At 41.6% G+C, this 16,219-nt stretch overlaps 1 protein-coding gene across 1 annotated transcript in view; it reads left to right on the top strand.

Moving 5' to 3' along the window:
• The window catches only part of RC3H1 (ring finger and CCCH-type domains 1), a gene marked incomplete in the record, with an annotated part of 3,590,040 nt that overhangs the window by 3,070,338 nt on the left and 503,483 nt on the right, over positions 1 to 16,219 (top strand). The window contains 1 exon segment of the mRNA XM_044055940.1: positions 10,830 to 10,971. Coding sequence (XP_043911875.1) covers positions 10,830 to 10,971 — 142 coding nt within the window.

Here is a 16,219-nt window from a genome sequence, read left to right as displayed (position 1 = left end):
CTCTAGAGGTTTCAAAGCTGCTTCTCAAACGAGCCATCGAACAGGTCCCCCTCGATCAGTCCAGATCAGGCGTCTACTCAAGGTTCTTTTTGGTGCCAAAAAAGACGGGGGACCTCAGGCCCATTCTAGACCTGTCAACATTAAACCTGTCTGTAGCCAAACAGAAATTCTGGATGGTCACCCTACAGTCCATTCTACCTTATCTCCGAGAGTGCGACTGGATGTGCTCGTTAGACCTCCAGGATGCTTACCACCACATCAAAATACACAGAAGCTCCAGGAGGTTTCTGCGCTTCCGGCTGGGAGCCAGTCATTTTCAGTTCAGAGCCCTACCCTTTGGTCTCACCACAGCCCCCAGGGTGTTCACCAAGGTAATGGCAGTTGTAGCGGCTCACCTGAGGCTTCAGGGTATTCAGGTGTTGCCATACCTGAACGACTGGCTCTTCGCTGCTCCCAACAAGCATCACCTGTGTCTGGCCCGAGATTACTTCATTAGGTTGGCAGATCTACTGAGGATTACAGTCAGTGTTCAGAAATCCCAATTGCAACCAGTACAAGTTCTAGACTTCATTGGGGCATGGCTAGAAACTTTGCAGATAAAGGGATTCTTAACTCCAGACAGGATCCTACACCTCAGGTACCACATAGCTCAGATAGCGAACTCCAAGTCTCCAAAGGTGAGTGAGGTTCTCCGGGCTCTGGGCTCCATGGCTGCTGCCATATCGATTCTCCCTTGTGCGTGCCTTCACATGCGGGTTCTGCAATGGACTCTGGCTGTTCAATGGTCTTGGCTAGACCTGCCCATGGAATTTCCGATCAAGATCAGTCACGTCTGCAGGATGTCTCTTCTTTGATGGTTAAGTTCACCGGAGATATCAGAAGGACGCCCTTTCACGTCATCTCCAGTCCAAGCCACAGTGACCACGGATGCCTCCCAACTCGGGTGAGGGGGACACTGTTTGGGAAGGACAGTCCAAGGCACGTGGTCCCAGTCAGAGACCAAGTTGCACATAAATGTTCTAGAGATGAGGGCAGTGCTTTTAGCGTTGGAAGCCTTTCACACTGTCCTCACTCTCGGATTGATTGCAATTCAGTCAGACAACATGTTAGTTGTCTGGTATATCAACAAGCAGAGGGGAACCAGATCCTACCCCCTATGTCGCGAGGCCATGAGAGTGTGGGAATGGGCAATCTCCACCGGTCGGTTTCTGATTGTAATGCACATCCCGGGGTTCACCAACATTTTAGTGGACAGATGGAGTTGGGCCATTCTAATGCCGTACAAGTGGTCTCTGAAACAGTCAATAGCAGAGATCTTGCTTGCATGGGGTCAGCCTTGCTGCGATCTCTTCGCATCTCCTTCCAATGCGAAGTGCAGCCAGTTCTTCGCTGGCTTCTGTATGCTTATCCACCATTGCCACTCATTCCGAAGTTTCTCCAGAAAGCTTACCAACTGCGGTGCAAAGTGATCCTCATTGTCCCATTCTGGCCTTGTCAGGTTTGGTTCCCATTCCTTTGGTCTCATCTGTTAGCTCCTCTGTGGGTTCTGGATCCCTGCCTGGATCTAATCTCCCATCCGCCGGGGGCCCGTCCGCCCGATCTGGGCAGCCTCAAGCTTGACAGCCTGTTGCTCCAGTTCCGTTAATTGCCAGGACTCCCGGTCTTTCATCCCCGGTAAAATCCATTCTGGTGGCTTCTCTTAAAGACTTCACTAGGAAACTTTATTGCAGTAAATGGAAGCACTTTTCCATTTGGGCCTCACAGAGAAACTACAGCCCCTGTTCCAACGGTGTTGTATTTCCTGTCTGGCATCTTTCAGCAAGGAGCTAGTTCCTCCACAGTGAAAGTACAATTGGCAGCCATTTCCAGTTTTCACGTTGGTGAAGACAACATTGCCTTAGCCTCCTCTAGGCTGTGTAAGGCTTTTCTTAAAAGTACTTTCTTGTTACACCGACCTGTCAAGGATTCAGGTCCTCCTTGGGACCTTACTTTTGTTTTACAGGCATTGGTGGCTCCTCCATTCAAACCTGCAACTTCGGTGGATTTGAAATTTTTGTCCTGGAAGACAGCTTTCCTAGTCGCCATTACATCTGCTAGGAGGGTTTCCTGAGCTTCAAGCTCTGTCTGCAGTGCCTCCGTATTTAGTCTTCTACAAGGATAGGGTCTCTCTCCGTACTAATCCTTCCTTTTTACCCAGAGAGGCATGTGAAGCAAACATAAACCAGTCCATTAATCTGCCCGTTTTCTTTCCTAACTTCCAAAATAAAGGTGAATACAAACTCCATTTGTTAAATGTTCACAGACAGCTTCATTTTTATCTTCATAGAATGAAGTCTTTCCACAAGACTGACCAATTGTTTGTTTCCTTTTCCAAAGCATTTATGGGAAAAGCTATTTCTAAAGTTTCTTTGGCCAGATGGATCACTCTTTGTATTTCACATGCCTACAAAGCAAAAGGCTTATCTCCTCCTGGTATTGTTAAGGCTCACTCTACCAGGTCCATGGTGACTTCTGCTGCTTTTTGGTCTAGGGTGCCTTTGGATGATATTTGTGCAGCAGCGACCTGGGCCAATTCACATACCTTCATTTCCCATTACAAATTAGATCTGATTTCGAGGGGTAGAGCATTCTTTGGCTCTGCGGTGCTCAGGAATATCCTTCCATAAGGGCCTCCCAGGATCAGAGTTGCTGGGGTCTCTGTCCTATAGGTTGCAGATAAAATGAATTTAACTACTGCAGATAAAGAAGTTATGTACTCACCATAACATTCCATCTGAGTATTTATACTTCATTTTTCTGCAACATTCCCTCCCTCCGTCCCACGGACCTTGTCCTGTCTTTTCAGGTTTGGTTCATTGGGTTGAGTTGCTTATGTTTTTAGTTGCAGCAAACTCGATCTGAGGGAAGATAGGAGATGGTAGGGTATTTTGGGTAAGGGGAGGAGCTCGGAGCTTGGAGCAGATGCTAGATAAAAAAAGGTTGCCGGCTTGGATCCGATACGGATCCGTATACCCACAGGTTGCAGAAAAATAAAATATAACTACTCAGTTGGAACGTTATGGTGAGTACATAACTTATTTTTTTTTGTGGTATTAATTTATATAGATGTGAAAATTATATCTATGTAAATTTTTCTAAATATCTCAACAACTAAATTACACAGAGCTTGTTATCCTCATATGAAAGCTCTCAGCTAGATGAGTAAAATGTTGCTGACAGTAGGTGTACAGCTTGAGTGGTTGCTGAGGTATTGCAAGTTGTTTACAAAATATTACAAATGTAATAGTTACTGTGCTTACTGTGACTTATAAAATTTGGTTTAAGACCTAGAACCTAAAGAATGCTATCACTGTAAAAATAGTTTGTGTTGAAGAGTTTGCCATTTTACCTCTTTCATAGCTGGTATGGTTCCAGAGATATGAACATTTGTTTGAAATGTGAGGGCATAAATTGATTTTGTCAAAAGGATCAGCCTCCACTCTGGACGTTACAGTGCAAACTTCCTGAGCTCCATTGGAGAGAATGAGTTAATGAGGTCCATGATATTCCGTTCTATGGCCTTGTAGATCAGGCTAGTTAGGCTGATGGGTCTGTAATTACCTGGATTGGTGGATGCACCACCTTTGTGCAAAGGATAACAGTGGCTGTCCTATAGGGTGCCTAATGGTGCCACAAGTTTCCTGCTTAGTTTCCTGCGTCAGTTCATGTAGGATGCAGCCTGGGATGTTATTGGGTCCCATGAAGACTGTATTTTTTGCCTTTGAAAGGACAGTGGTGACTTGCTACCTAGAGTTAAGGTGAGGGGGTCAGGTGCTAGGGATGTCCTGATTTACTGATGGGGGGGGGGGACAGAGGGGTGAAGTTTTCACTGAACCTGTCTGCTAGCAGGTTGGCTATATATATATATATATATATATATATATATATATATATATATATATATATATATATATATATATATATATATATATATGGCATTTGTGTATGTGGTGTCCTTGACAACCACTTCTAAGCAGGTCTGAATGCTTCCTTTGAGATTGTGGACATATGTGAAGAAGGCTTTACGATTGTCTTTAATAGATGTTGTCAGTTTAGACTCCTTTACTTTGGAGGATTTCACTAGTGCTCTTATTTTGTTGTTCAAGCTAATATCTCTAGGAATACTGTTCCAGACCTTGGCTACTGTGTAGGTATGTAGGCAGTGACCGATAGATTTTCTTGGTTTATGGATTTCAAGGAGGTGTGTCTCAGATGAGAGAAGAGGGTGATTAGGGAGGTAATGGTTAAGAATGATGCTGGTTGAAGGACAGGATGAGGATTTATATACCATTTCATGAGCAAAGAGGAATTGAGTGAACTTGAGGTAGTGAGGCAACTCAAGCCAGTTTAAATGTCTGAAGGCAGAGGAGTGGTGGGAGTTGTATGACTGGCTGCAAATCTAGCCACTTTGTTATTGCAAAGCCCAAGTTTTGACCGTAGGGAGATCTGAATGCTGGTGAAAATGGGTGAGGCATATAGCAGTGAAGGAAGGAGGTATGTATTGGGAAGAGTACTTCTTGAGGAGTTGGTAAGTAATCTTTTTGATCTGTAAAGCATGTTCAGTTTTTGGTGTGTTGTTTTTATGCACTTTTGAATATGAAGATCAAATTTCAGTTGATCATCTGTTTTGACACCAAGTAACTCTGTGTGAGGTACTTCAGTTTCAATATTTTTGAGAGAGGATATTTTGAAGGTGTCTTTTATGTGTGTTTAGGATTTGGGGAGGAATAAAAACACATTTATTTTATTTGGATTTAGGAAATAGCTGGTTGTCACTGAGCTAGTTTTAAATATAGTTGAAAGCCTGCTGAGTGATAGATTGTAACTGGAAAGGGCTATTAGATAAACAAATGATATTGGAGTCATCTGCATATTGTGTATATATTGGAGGATGTATTAGATCATTTATAAATATGTTAAAAAGGAGAGGGCCAAGTATGGGGCCTTGTGGGACACGTATTAACTGAGAAAAAAGATGAAGAAGTAGAGAGCCATTTAACTGACTGTAGCCTGTTAGATAGGTAGCTAGAGAACCAAGTGACTGTTGTACTGGAAAAACCTAAAGCAGATATTTTTTGAGAGTAGTTTGGTATGTGAGACTGTATCGAAAGCTTTAGCGGTATCTGAAAAGAGGGAAGAAACTAACTTCTTGTTGTCTCTGGCTTTAATGATGTGGTCCAAAAAGGCAACAAAGGCGGTCGTTGTGCTATGATCTGGGCGAAAGCTGTGTTGGGTAGAGTTTAATAGATTTTCTTGGAGTTGGTATTGTAAAAGTTGTTTATGGATATATTTTTCTAAGGTCTTGGAAAGAGGGGGCCAGATTGCAATTGGTCTGAAGTTTATTTCAGTTGAGTTCCTCCCTTTATGAAGAATGCAAAGTTCCTGTAATCACGGCTGCACAGGTAAAAAACACACACTCCAAAGCCAAGAACACAGCATCCATGGGACCTGACAATATCCCAGGCTGCGTTCTACACAAACTACAGAATGAACTGGCACCCTACCTAAGTACCATGTTCAGTTATAGCCTCACCTCAGGCTTTTGCCCACTGAATGGTGCACCGTGACGGTTATCCCACTCCACAAAGGGGGAGCCATGACGAACCCCGGGAACTACCGCCCCATTAGCCTGACGAACCTGGTCTGCAAGGCCATGGAACGTATCATCATGGAACTCTTAAACAAAGACATTGGTAATCTCCAAACTCTGGACCCTACCCAGTTCGGATTTGTAAAAGGCAGATCATGTCTCCTAAACCTGACTGACTTCTTTGAAGCAGTCACCAAAGCCATAGATGAGGGTAAGGTGGTTCACACAGCTTATCTAGATCTCTTCAAGGCTTTCGACACCATCCCCCACTCTGGAATTATAGATAAGCTCACTAAATTAGGTATAAATCCCTATGTCACAAGATGGGTTGCCAACTGGCTTACGGACAGAACCCACACTATGAAAGTAGCAGACTCCAAATCCGACTTCAGACCAGTGACAAGTGGAGTACCACAGGGTTCAATCCTGGGTCCTCTCCCGTTCGGTATCTACTTCTCTGAAGAACAGGCTAACACAGAAGGTCTTTGGCTAACAAAGTTTGCAGATGACTGCAAACTAGGAGCCATAATCGAAACTCCCATTGATGTGGACATACTACAAAAGGGCCTCACTGAGACAGATGCCTGGTGTCAAAGCCATGGCCTGATGCTCAATGCCAAAAAGTGTATTGTCATCCCCTTTGGTAAAAACTCTGTACCCATGAACTACCACATAGCTGATAGTCTACTTAATGCCGAAAATGTGATGAGACCTTGGGACACAGGTGGACAGTAGTCTCTCCTTTGATAATCATATCACCACAGTGGTCAGGAAATCCTTCTACGTGGCTCACCTCATCACAAAAGGTTTCTCATCCAGAAAAAAAGAGGTCATTGTTCCCCTCTACTCATCACTCATTAGACCCATTATAGAGTACAACACTCCTTTTGGTATGTACCTCACAAGACATTCAAAACAACTGGAAAGGCCACAGAAATACCTCACAAAGAGGATTACTGGCCTCAAACAGATGCCCTACGCAGACCGTCTCCAAAAACTCCAGCTTTACTCCGTTGCATATCGCCTACTCAGAGGCGATCTCTGCCTAACATACAAAGCTATGTCAAACCCAGAGCTGTTGGACATGCTCCACTTAAAGGAATCCCAATCCCTCTGAGCTACACGCTCTAGGGACCTAAACCTTGTCACCACAGTAAACAGAGGGAGGGATAGATTCCTGTCCCAGAGACTTCCCATACTCTGGAACAGCCTACCTATCTATGTCAAACAGAGCTCCTCATTAGCACTCTTCAAGAAAAATCTTGATGATCGGATGGGAGATAGGAAATTTACCCCAGGGATCACTTCTGTAGCTCTGCTCGACAGGGGCACAGGAAAATAATTTTCTTGGGTGGCGAAAGCCAGGGTACATTTTGGCTAGTACCCTCCTATGAACCTATGATATAAATTTTGTTTCCAGAGAGATGGGACATATGACTCATGAATGGATTGATTGATCAAGATAGAGATTAGGTAGACAATAGAGGGGGCAGCAATCTTTAGATATTCCTATGGGAGATTGGCTACAGAGGGTGAGCAGGGCTTAAGAATGGATACTAAATATTTTATATAGCAAGTAGAGACAGATTTTAAGTTGCAAATGGCATTGTTAGAGCTTTGAAGTTTGCTAAGGGTGGCAGGATTCTGTGGGAGTTAAATTTAGAAGCAGTTTCTAAAGGTGTGATATTTGGGCAAGGTTTATGGGTACTAGGAGTTCCAGGGTGTAAGATTTTCTTGATAGGGGAGCAACATTTTGGGGGGTTGTATTTCGGTTATCATGTGGGTTGAAGTAATATTTCTTATCAGCAGTAACTTGTTTTTTGTCATGTTTTGATGATGTTTGTAGGTCTGTAGGTAAGCTTGAAATATGTATTTTTGCCAGTTTCTCCAAGCTTTGCCTTTTATACATTAATTGTGTACTAGAAGGGGTTAGCCAGGGTGATTGGGTGAATTTTACTCTCTTTTTGTCTTATAGGAGTGAGGATATTGAGAATGTCAAGAAATATTGTATTAAATTTTAAACAGCATTATCCAGTGGTAGGGAATAGCGGATGGACCAAATAATGTTATTAACTTATTACATCTGAGTGACCCATCCAGGTGCATCTGCAGTTAACTTCTACTGATGTCTCTGGAAGTCAAATATTGCTTGTTCATATTTGCATCAGTAATTCCAGAACCATGCTATGTACAAAGTTTTAAAAGATTTCATCTTAAAGCTTACACAATAGCAAACTCAACTGCATTAGTATTTGACCTCTGTCTAGTGCAGGTAAATAGATATTAGCTGTTGTTTTGTGATATTAATTTATATAGATATAATTTTCACATTTTCCTAAATATCTCAACAACCAAGTTACACAGACAATACTCCTCAGCCTTATATGAAAGCTCTCAGCTAGATGAATGAAATGCTGCTGTGATAGTATGTGTGCAACTTGTATGGTTGCTGAGATATTGGAAGTTGTTTACAAAATATTATAAATGTAATAGTTACTGTATTTACTGTGACTTGTAAAATTTGGTTTAAGACCTAGAACCTAAAGAACATTACCACTATAGAAATAGTTTGTGCTGAAGTGTTTGCCATTTATACTTCTTTCATAATCCCTTTGGTTCCAGAGTTATGAATATTTATTTGAAATGTAAGGGCATAATTTGATTCTGTCAAAAATCTTAGGCTCTGCCCATTAAGAAGTTTCACTGCAAAACTACCTGAGCTCCATTGGAGTGAATGAGTTAAGGATGTTGTTAGAGATCTTGGAAATGAAATTTGAGAGATTAAGGCAGTCTTTCTAAAGGTGCTGTTTGATATGGTGAGTTGCTGATCACTGAGGAAGTCTGGATGAGTTCTTGGAGAGTCGTAAAGGTTTGGTTTTGAGACTAATATCCAGTCTAGACTAGTCCCAGTGTTATTAGCTTTGTTGAAGTGAGTGTGGGAAGTTATGAGTAGTTTGAAAGGGGTAGTCTGATGTGAAGTTTGGCTAGTTAATATTGACATCACCAAGAATTATTATTTCATGAGAAATTGAACTAGATACACAGTGTAGGATGTCTTCCAGAATAGGGATATTATTTCCAAGGGGAGAATATACATAGGGCAGTTATACATAGTGTATTATGCTCATTTAATTTACAGTGAGAGACATGGATTTCAGCGGAGAGAAATTAAGGTAGAGATAGAGAGATGGTTATTTATTTTGTTTAACATTTGTTTACCTGGAAAGTCCATCTGGGACAAACCCATTTTCAAGTGAGAGCCCAGGAACACATGCTTCAGACACATGTTTTTGGAATGTGAGAGTAAAACGGAGCACCTGGAGGAAACCTATGTGAACACAGGGAGGACATGCAGACTCTGCACAGAAGGCGGCCCAGCCAAGAATCGAACCGGACAACCTCTTGCTGTGAGGTGACAATATTAACTGCTGCACCACTGCATTAGAAAACATGATTGCTACACCACCACCTTTTTTATAATCTGTTGGAGTGGATGATAGTATAGCCAGGGGGGAGAATTTCTAAGTCTTTTATATGTGGTTTGAGCCAAGTTTCTGTAAGAATAATAATGTCTGGGGAGTAATGAGTGATTGATGAATGAAATTTAGAGACTTTGTTTACTATACTTTGAATACTCATGGATATGATTTTCAAATTTAAGTAGATGATGTTACAGTAGAAGAGGGAGTGGGTGGAGGAGAGGCATTTGGGACCTGGGTTTGGGTGGACATCTCCGCATAATATGATCTTTTTACAGTGTGCATACACTAGTGAGGATGTTGAGGTATGTTAGTAATAAATTTGCATTTATATGGGTTGGGAGAAGGGTTAAGTATTTTATATCTGAAAAGGTGATGGGGGTGGTAAGCCAAATAAGCTAGAAGCCATAGTGATAGTGAATGTCTGGCAGGTGACATAGGCAGTGTGAGTAAGGGTGGGGGATTGAGAAATTGGTGAGATAGTTGTCATATAGCATGTAAGGTATGATAGCCGTAGGAGTAGATGTGTGGATCGAAAGATGAGGAGATTATTTGGTGTGTATTATTAACAAGAATCTTGAGGACAGTGATGGAGAATAGATGGTATATGTATATGTAATTACGTTGTAGAAGGAAATGAAAAGAATAAAAAGAATTAAAGAATTTAAAAAAATTCAGAATAATTAGGCAGGAATTTGAATAGGTGTATAGAATATGGGATGCTAAGAATGTGGAGCATAGCGAAGGCTGAAATCAGAAGAAAGAGGACAGCTGTAGAGATATAACATATGTAAAGGAGTGTAACAGGAGGCAGTAGTGGGTGTAAAAATGAGATGGAAGCTGAGGAGAACTGTGGAAGAGAGGTATAACTAGACAGGTGGAGCCTCAAGGTGGCGATATCGATAGTATGATTTGAGTGGTGGGTGTGTTTGTGACAGATGAGGGGTAGCAAAATGATAGGTTGCTTGGATAGGAAAAGGAGGAGTTATACACCAGACGAAGAAGGTTTTGTGTCAATATAAAACTAGGGATAGTGGGGGTCTGTGGGATTTGCCAGTAGGGTAGGGAGTGGAGTGAGCCAGAACAAAGAATTTTTTAGCTACAGAGAGCTAGAGCATGTAAGAGAGACTGCCATAATGGTAAATTTACTGCAGTTTTGATTGTGGATACACAGGATGTGGTTGCTCTTCCTTGTTTTCTTAAAGAGTAGGTAGGAGGATATGAATATTTTTGCATTATTTTACCTGTAATAATTACAAGGAAAAACATATCTAAAGATGTGAAAGAATCTACTGCACTGATTTTTAAGCATAAAATTAGACCCATCAAGGTTAATAAGTAGTTCACTCTTTCACATTTCTTGTCATTTTTATTGCAGTTTTGCTAGCAGTTACTTTGTGCTCTCAGAAGATGTTAAATGTCTTTATTTGCTATGAGAGTGATGTCATTCTTTGTTAATAGAAAGAACATCTTTGCAGATGTGCTTTGATGTTGATTTTCTTTGTGGGCTTCCTACCTCTCCAGGTGTTGTGCCAGGGAATTTTGCCGACCTACACAATAGTCTATTTATGCTTACTGATAAGTAAATCAGTTCTTTTCTGAGCCACCAGCAGTGTTGCTAGTTCCAGTTATGTTCTGCACAGTTAGTTTCTTTTGAAAATATTGTTGGTTTTGTTCTCTCTTTTTCATTGTGTGTGCTTTCTGTCGTGTTTTAACTGCAGGGAGAGATTTCCTTCGTCGGACATGGTGGGACATGTAAAGCATGGCATTACATCAACCCTGACTAATAGGGATCAGCTACGAATGGAGCTTCACCAGGTCAATCAACAGATCAGCCAGCATGTTCATCTTCGAGGGATAGAGGTGTGTAGATCAGTGTACAAAAAGCATTGCTTGTGTTGCATGTGGTGAACTTATTATAAGACAAGATTCTTGCTGTAAATCAGGTCCATGTGTTTAAAGAAAAACACAATGAAACACTGAAAACTTACTTGTAGTATTATCTGTTGTTCGTTTTGAAAAAATAATGGAATATAGTTTATCCTTGATAAGGTTGTCAGACAGCAGCATTCTTTTCTTGTCCAAGCTTACTGCCCAGTTACATTCAGACATGTAAGTGGATATTTTCAAGAAGAATGTAGGCATAGTTGTATGTGAATGCATTTCTCTCTGTCACTGTTTTTATAAATGAATGCATATCTCTCAACTGTATGGTTTTTGCTTCATATTTTTTATCTTTTCCTCACAAAGTTTGTGATTTTACAGCAAATAACTGGGAAGATCTGAGAACTGAATTCACTAAATGACATAAATTTGAGTGTCAGACTTCATATCCTTTAGAAAAATGCATGCTAACACAAATCCTGTTAGTCTTAACAACTTTTTAAGTTTGTAAGAGCAATATTTAAAATCTGTCCCTGTTTTGGGGCCTTTGTCTTAGCAGTATGTCAAGCTTTGTCCAGATTTCTTCAGTTAAGAGATCGAGAGGTATGACTGGGATCTTTCATATCTGTGTGAGCTACCACCAGCTGAAGAAGCAGAAACTTGGTTTAACATCTTATCTAAAGGATGGCACCTTAGGAGTGTAACACTCACCTCCAGTGCTGCACTGCAGTACCAGTGGTGGAAAATGAATCTTGTACTTTGTGTGGGAATAGAGCCCATAACCTTATGATTTTCTTGCCATCCAATGGAAGTGTGTTACCTGATTAGCCATGGACAGTGGTTTTGAGGCAGTAATTTTCAGTCAAGAAAATGGAACATTAGGAATACCCTTTCACTGTTCAGCTTAGAGTACTTTCAGATTGTGTTAATTTAATCATGCAGTTAAACACAGTGCTGCAATGAGTGTTAATTCCACATTCTGTTTAGACTTTGCAGAGATCACGTACATTAGAATAGGGTAATAGACGTCAAGAGTTGACATAGGGGTACATATTATCTTTCCAGCAATGTGTTTCTTTCTGTGGTGACAGAAGCAAGTTAAGTAGAGAAAGAACGTGTATGTCATAGTATTTAATTAACGGGAGCTCACAGAAGGTGTCATAATGTGCTGTTTCTCTTCTCTTGAATTTTTAATGTTATTGGTCAAGGATAACTGCTTTATTAGACTAAGAATATTTGCCTCTATAAGCTGTTTATGTTAGATACTAAAGTTGCATTGTATAGTTTCCCTACAAAAATTGTATGCCATTGGCAAAGTGGTCTAGAGGGATGAAGCTCTAACTATAACCTATTTGACCCAGTTTGAATTAGCAGCTTTAGTATTGGAGGACTCTACACAGAGAGAGTGGAATGGCCACGCTATGCCTCTTTGCTTCCCTTAGGGCTCACTTTAAGCAAGATGTGTTTGGGGGCATATCCAGGTCCACTCCTGCTGGAGACCAGAAACTTGAATGAGCAGTGATTGCTGGGCAGTATAATGGCAGAAGCTTAGAGGACCATGTCACTATAGAGGGAGGGGCAGAGCAAATTCACTAGCTTCCTTTATTCTTGCCCTTTTGCCTAGTCACTAGGTGATTTAGAGCCCAGTAGTCAAGAGGCTTGCCTCCTTGGAAAGAGGCAACGCACCTAACAAAGGGAAATACCGAGGATACACCACATTTGTGGTTGCCGCAGGGAGAATGGAGCAGTAGCGAGCATAATAAGGTCTGCAGTCAGTGGCATCTGACTCCAGCATGTCAGTCATACATGCAGAAATAACTGCAGAAAAATAAATAATGACATGTCATACTTCTCTGCTATTGTAGTAGTAAATGAAAACGCTCTAGTGTACTGCTTCTGTGTAGGAATGTACCAGACAGCATAATGTCATTGAATAAAATACTTAAATCCAAAAAAGTGAGTGATCCAGAAGCCATTTAAAAGAACTGTATACTAACTTTTACTAAAACATACACAAACTTTCACTTCTACTGTTGTTTTGACAAGTACTTGATAAAACATGAGTGAGTGCAAAAGCTTGTATAAGATATTCATTGTACTGCTTACTATTGCATTCATTACTTTTGAGATATCCTCCCCACAGGTAGCCAAATGGCCAGTCCGATTTCTAGAGCTGTACTTCTCCCAAGGCTTCTGCTGACTCCCACCCATTGCTACAGATAGACTTTAGTGGTGTAAGAGGAGTGTTGACCAACATTTTTTTTGTCAAGCAGTTTGCCGCTGGTGCACAACTACAGTATTGCCAGTCTGTCAGTTGTCCTGTTTCTAGAGGAAAGATGTATTCTATGGGGGACATTTTCTTGACTTTTTTGGGCTGCTGTTATTAGTCTGGGTGCTCTTGTAAAAATGAATAACTGTATTGACCATAATGAGCAGATATCCCACAGAGATTTTCACTCTTATTGTCCTAAAGCACATCATGGCTGCTTGTCTAAGTTGTTCCATCTTCTCTTCAAAGACAGTCAAGGGAAGAGCTAAATTCCGGTGGGAGTTTGTAGCACTGAAGGAGGTGCATGCATATCTCAACTGTCATGACTTAGGTGTAGTGCTGTTATTTCGGTACCACACCATTTTGTTTCTGGCTAGGTTCTGTGAGAGCCTACTTAGTCTGAAGACAGTCCATCAGATGACTCTAGTTTACCTGTGTCTGGCAGCATCAGATACAGTGAGATGCTTTGGCAGACCCTGGTCTTCAGAGTGATTTCCGAGGTTTTGCCCAACCACTTTATAGGTTGCCATGTGTTCACCTGTGTGTACGTCTCAGGGAATTAAGACACTGGCATGCTGCTGATGTTGAGGGGTTCTTAATGCTAGAGGCTTCCATTCTCATTATCAAGGCTGAAGGCAGCGTTGCCTCAGTCTTTGTTTGGAAAGAAGTTTCCAAGGACTGAGTAGAGACTTTCGTCATCTGCCTGTGTTGAAATTCCACAAAACATTTTTTTCTTGAGTCCATAAAGCCTAAAGCACCAAAGACCAAACGTGTGCTTGCTAGCTTGAATCAGCTTTGATCAAGCAGTACCTCAGCATCTTCTACTTTCCAGGCTCCTTTTCAACAACTCTTCTTTTTGGTTCTGGACTTTATGTCCTTTCTAAAGTCCAAGCAGCTGGTTCTGGAAATACCTGAATTGCCAGGGCTCCATTCTAAGAAGAGAAGGGATGGAACATCATTTGGAGATTTCAAACACCCCAAAATTTTGAGGCAGATAAACGGCCATATTTGGGTCAGTTTCTTTATATTACTAATTATGGATCAGAACATGTCCTCTGCCTTTCCACCAAAGAATTTTTCTTTTGGGCACACTTCATGAAATGGAGTTCCAGTAGAAGTCTAAGGTGCAGTCAAGAGGCCCAGTTCAGATACAGAACTTTCTTGGGCATGCCTGACCCCAGGGCTCTTGCTGTTCCTGCAGTTATGGATATCCTGGAGGATGTGTGTTGTCGATGCATTTGCGGATCCAAGTTCAATCCCCCTGTATGTCTAAGAAGCCTGACTGCTTTACTGGGTCAGAGATTCCTGTAATTTCTTAGACAAGCTTTGTCCAGCTTAGCTCCATCCATTTATCAAGTTCCCAGTGACATGGCTACCTTGTCCTTCAAAATCTTGAACTCCCAGACTTATTTGCTAGCAACCCCTGCTGGAAAAGATGAGAGCTAAGGCAGAGGGGATTTTGGATAAAGGTCTGAAGCAGAAGATATTTCAACTGTAAGACATTTCTCTCTCTCTCTCTCTCTCTCTCTGTCTTTGCCAAATACTCTAAAAGTATTAATATAATCCTTTTGAAGCATGTTGTGGGACAGCAGCAGCTACTGGGGCAGTGATTGGGGGACATGCATGGCTGAAGGTTTCGTCTTTGTCAGACCCACATGAAGATGGAATTCTTTAATGACCCTCTGGATAAGAATGACCTCTGTGGACCCTCTGCCCAAAAGACTGAAGCAGAAGGACAAAACTATGCAGTCCATCAATTATTTTTTTTCTTTTGTTCAAACTCAGGCACCCAAGTCCAGGGAAAATATTTGGCCATTATACTCCCACACAGGACAAGAATGACATTAGTAAAGGGAAGAAAGGCGGATTTAGAAAAGAATGCCAAGCAAAACCAAAAGAGAAGCTTAACACTCAAGATCCCCAGGGCCTTGAGTCCCAGAGGGAAATGCCATGACAGCCTGTCTGCCCCCTTCTCCAACACTAGAAATTCCACTCAACTGCACCCACCCTCCTCACCCACTCCCTTCACCACTTACAGAACAGATGGGAGCTCACCTGGATTTCTTTATACTCATTTTGAAAAGCATAACCCAGAACTAAATGGGTCATTAGGATTCTACAACAGGGTTACAAACTGCAATTAGTACCCAGAGTGCTGAGGGATCCCCTCTTGTTCCAAGAGACCACTTTTCTGTAGTGTCTTCCCTATTAAAGGATCTCCTGGAGAAAGGGGCCTTAGAGTGAGTACTCAGGGTGGCAGGAAAAGCATGCTTCTACTAAAGATTCATCCTGGTGCCAAGATAAAATTGTCCAGCTTAGTTCTTTGCCATAGCAAAATTTAGAATGCTTGACACTTCGGTGTTGTCATCCACTTTTCCTTCTTCTTCTACTTTTGTTCCTGCAAGCTTTCTTAGTCACTCTGGAGCTGAAAGATGCTTATCTCCACATTTCCATTGTGTTGGACCTCGCAGTTTGCAGAATGGATGGGGGTAGAGGATCATTACCAGATGTTCATCTTGTTCCAGTATTGCAGTAGTTATATGGGTTTCCCTTACTTTGGCAGCTGTTGGTCAGCTCAACTTTAACTCCATCCTCCTGGGATGGCCGGTCACCCTACACCTGATGTCAGAATGTCTGGGTGCAAGGGTCATTAGCCAATACCATCTTACAGCTCTTTCTTTCCATTGGAACCTGAATTATCTGTACTGTAGAATGCGCCACTCATTCTGAAAAAGAGAACTTCTTTAAAACCAAGTGCCCCACTAGAAGAAAAACTTCCCTTCCTCTGTTGATTGTGTGGATTTATATGAGTAGTAGGACTAATATCTGACTTGATTATGGAAAACTGATTCCACATTAGGACTTTCTCTCTTTAATAAGTGTACAATTCATCATATGTCTGAGCCCCTTGCCCAGTACTTAGAGAAAGAAAAAGAGTGTTAGGGATCCTCACATGAT

Source organism: Protopterus annectens, chromosome 14.part0 (genome assembly GCF_019279795.1).
Source record: "Protopterus annectens isolate FY-2018-M chromosome 14.part0, PAN1.0, whole genome shotgun sequence".
NCBI lineage: Eukaryota > Metazoa > Chordata > Ceratodontiformes > Protopteridae > Protopterus > Protopterus annectens.
This window is presented reverse-complemented; position numbering and strand designations above follow the sequence as displayed.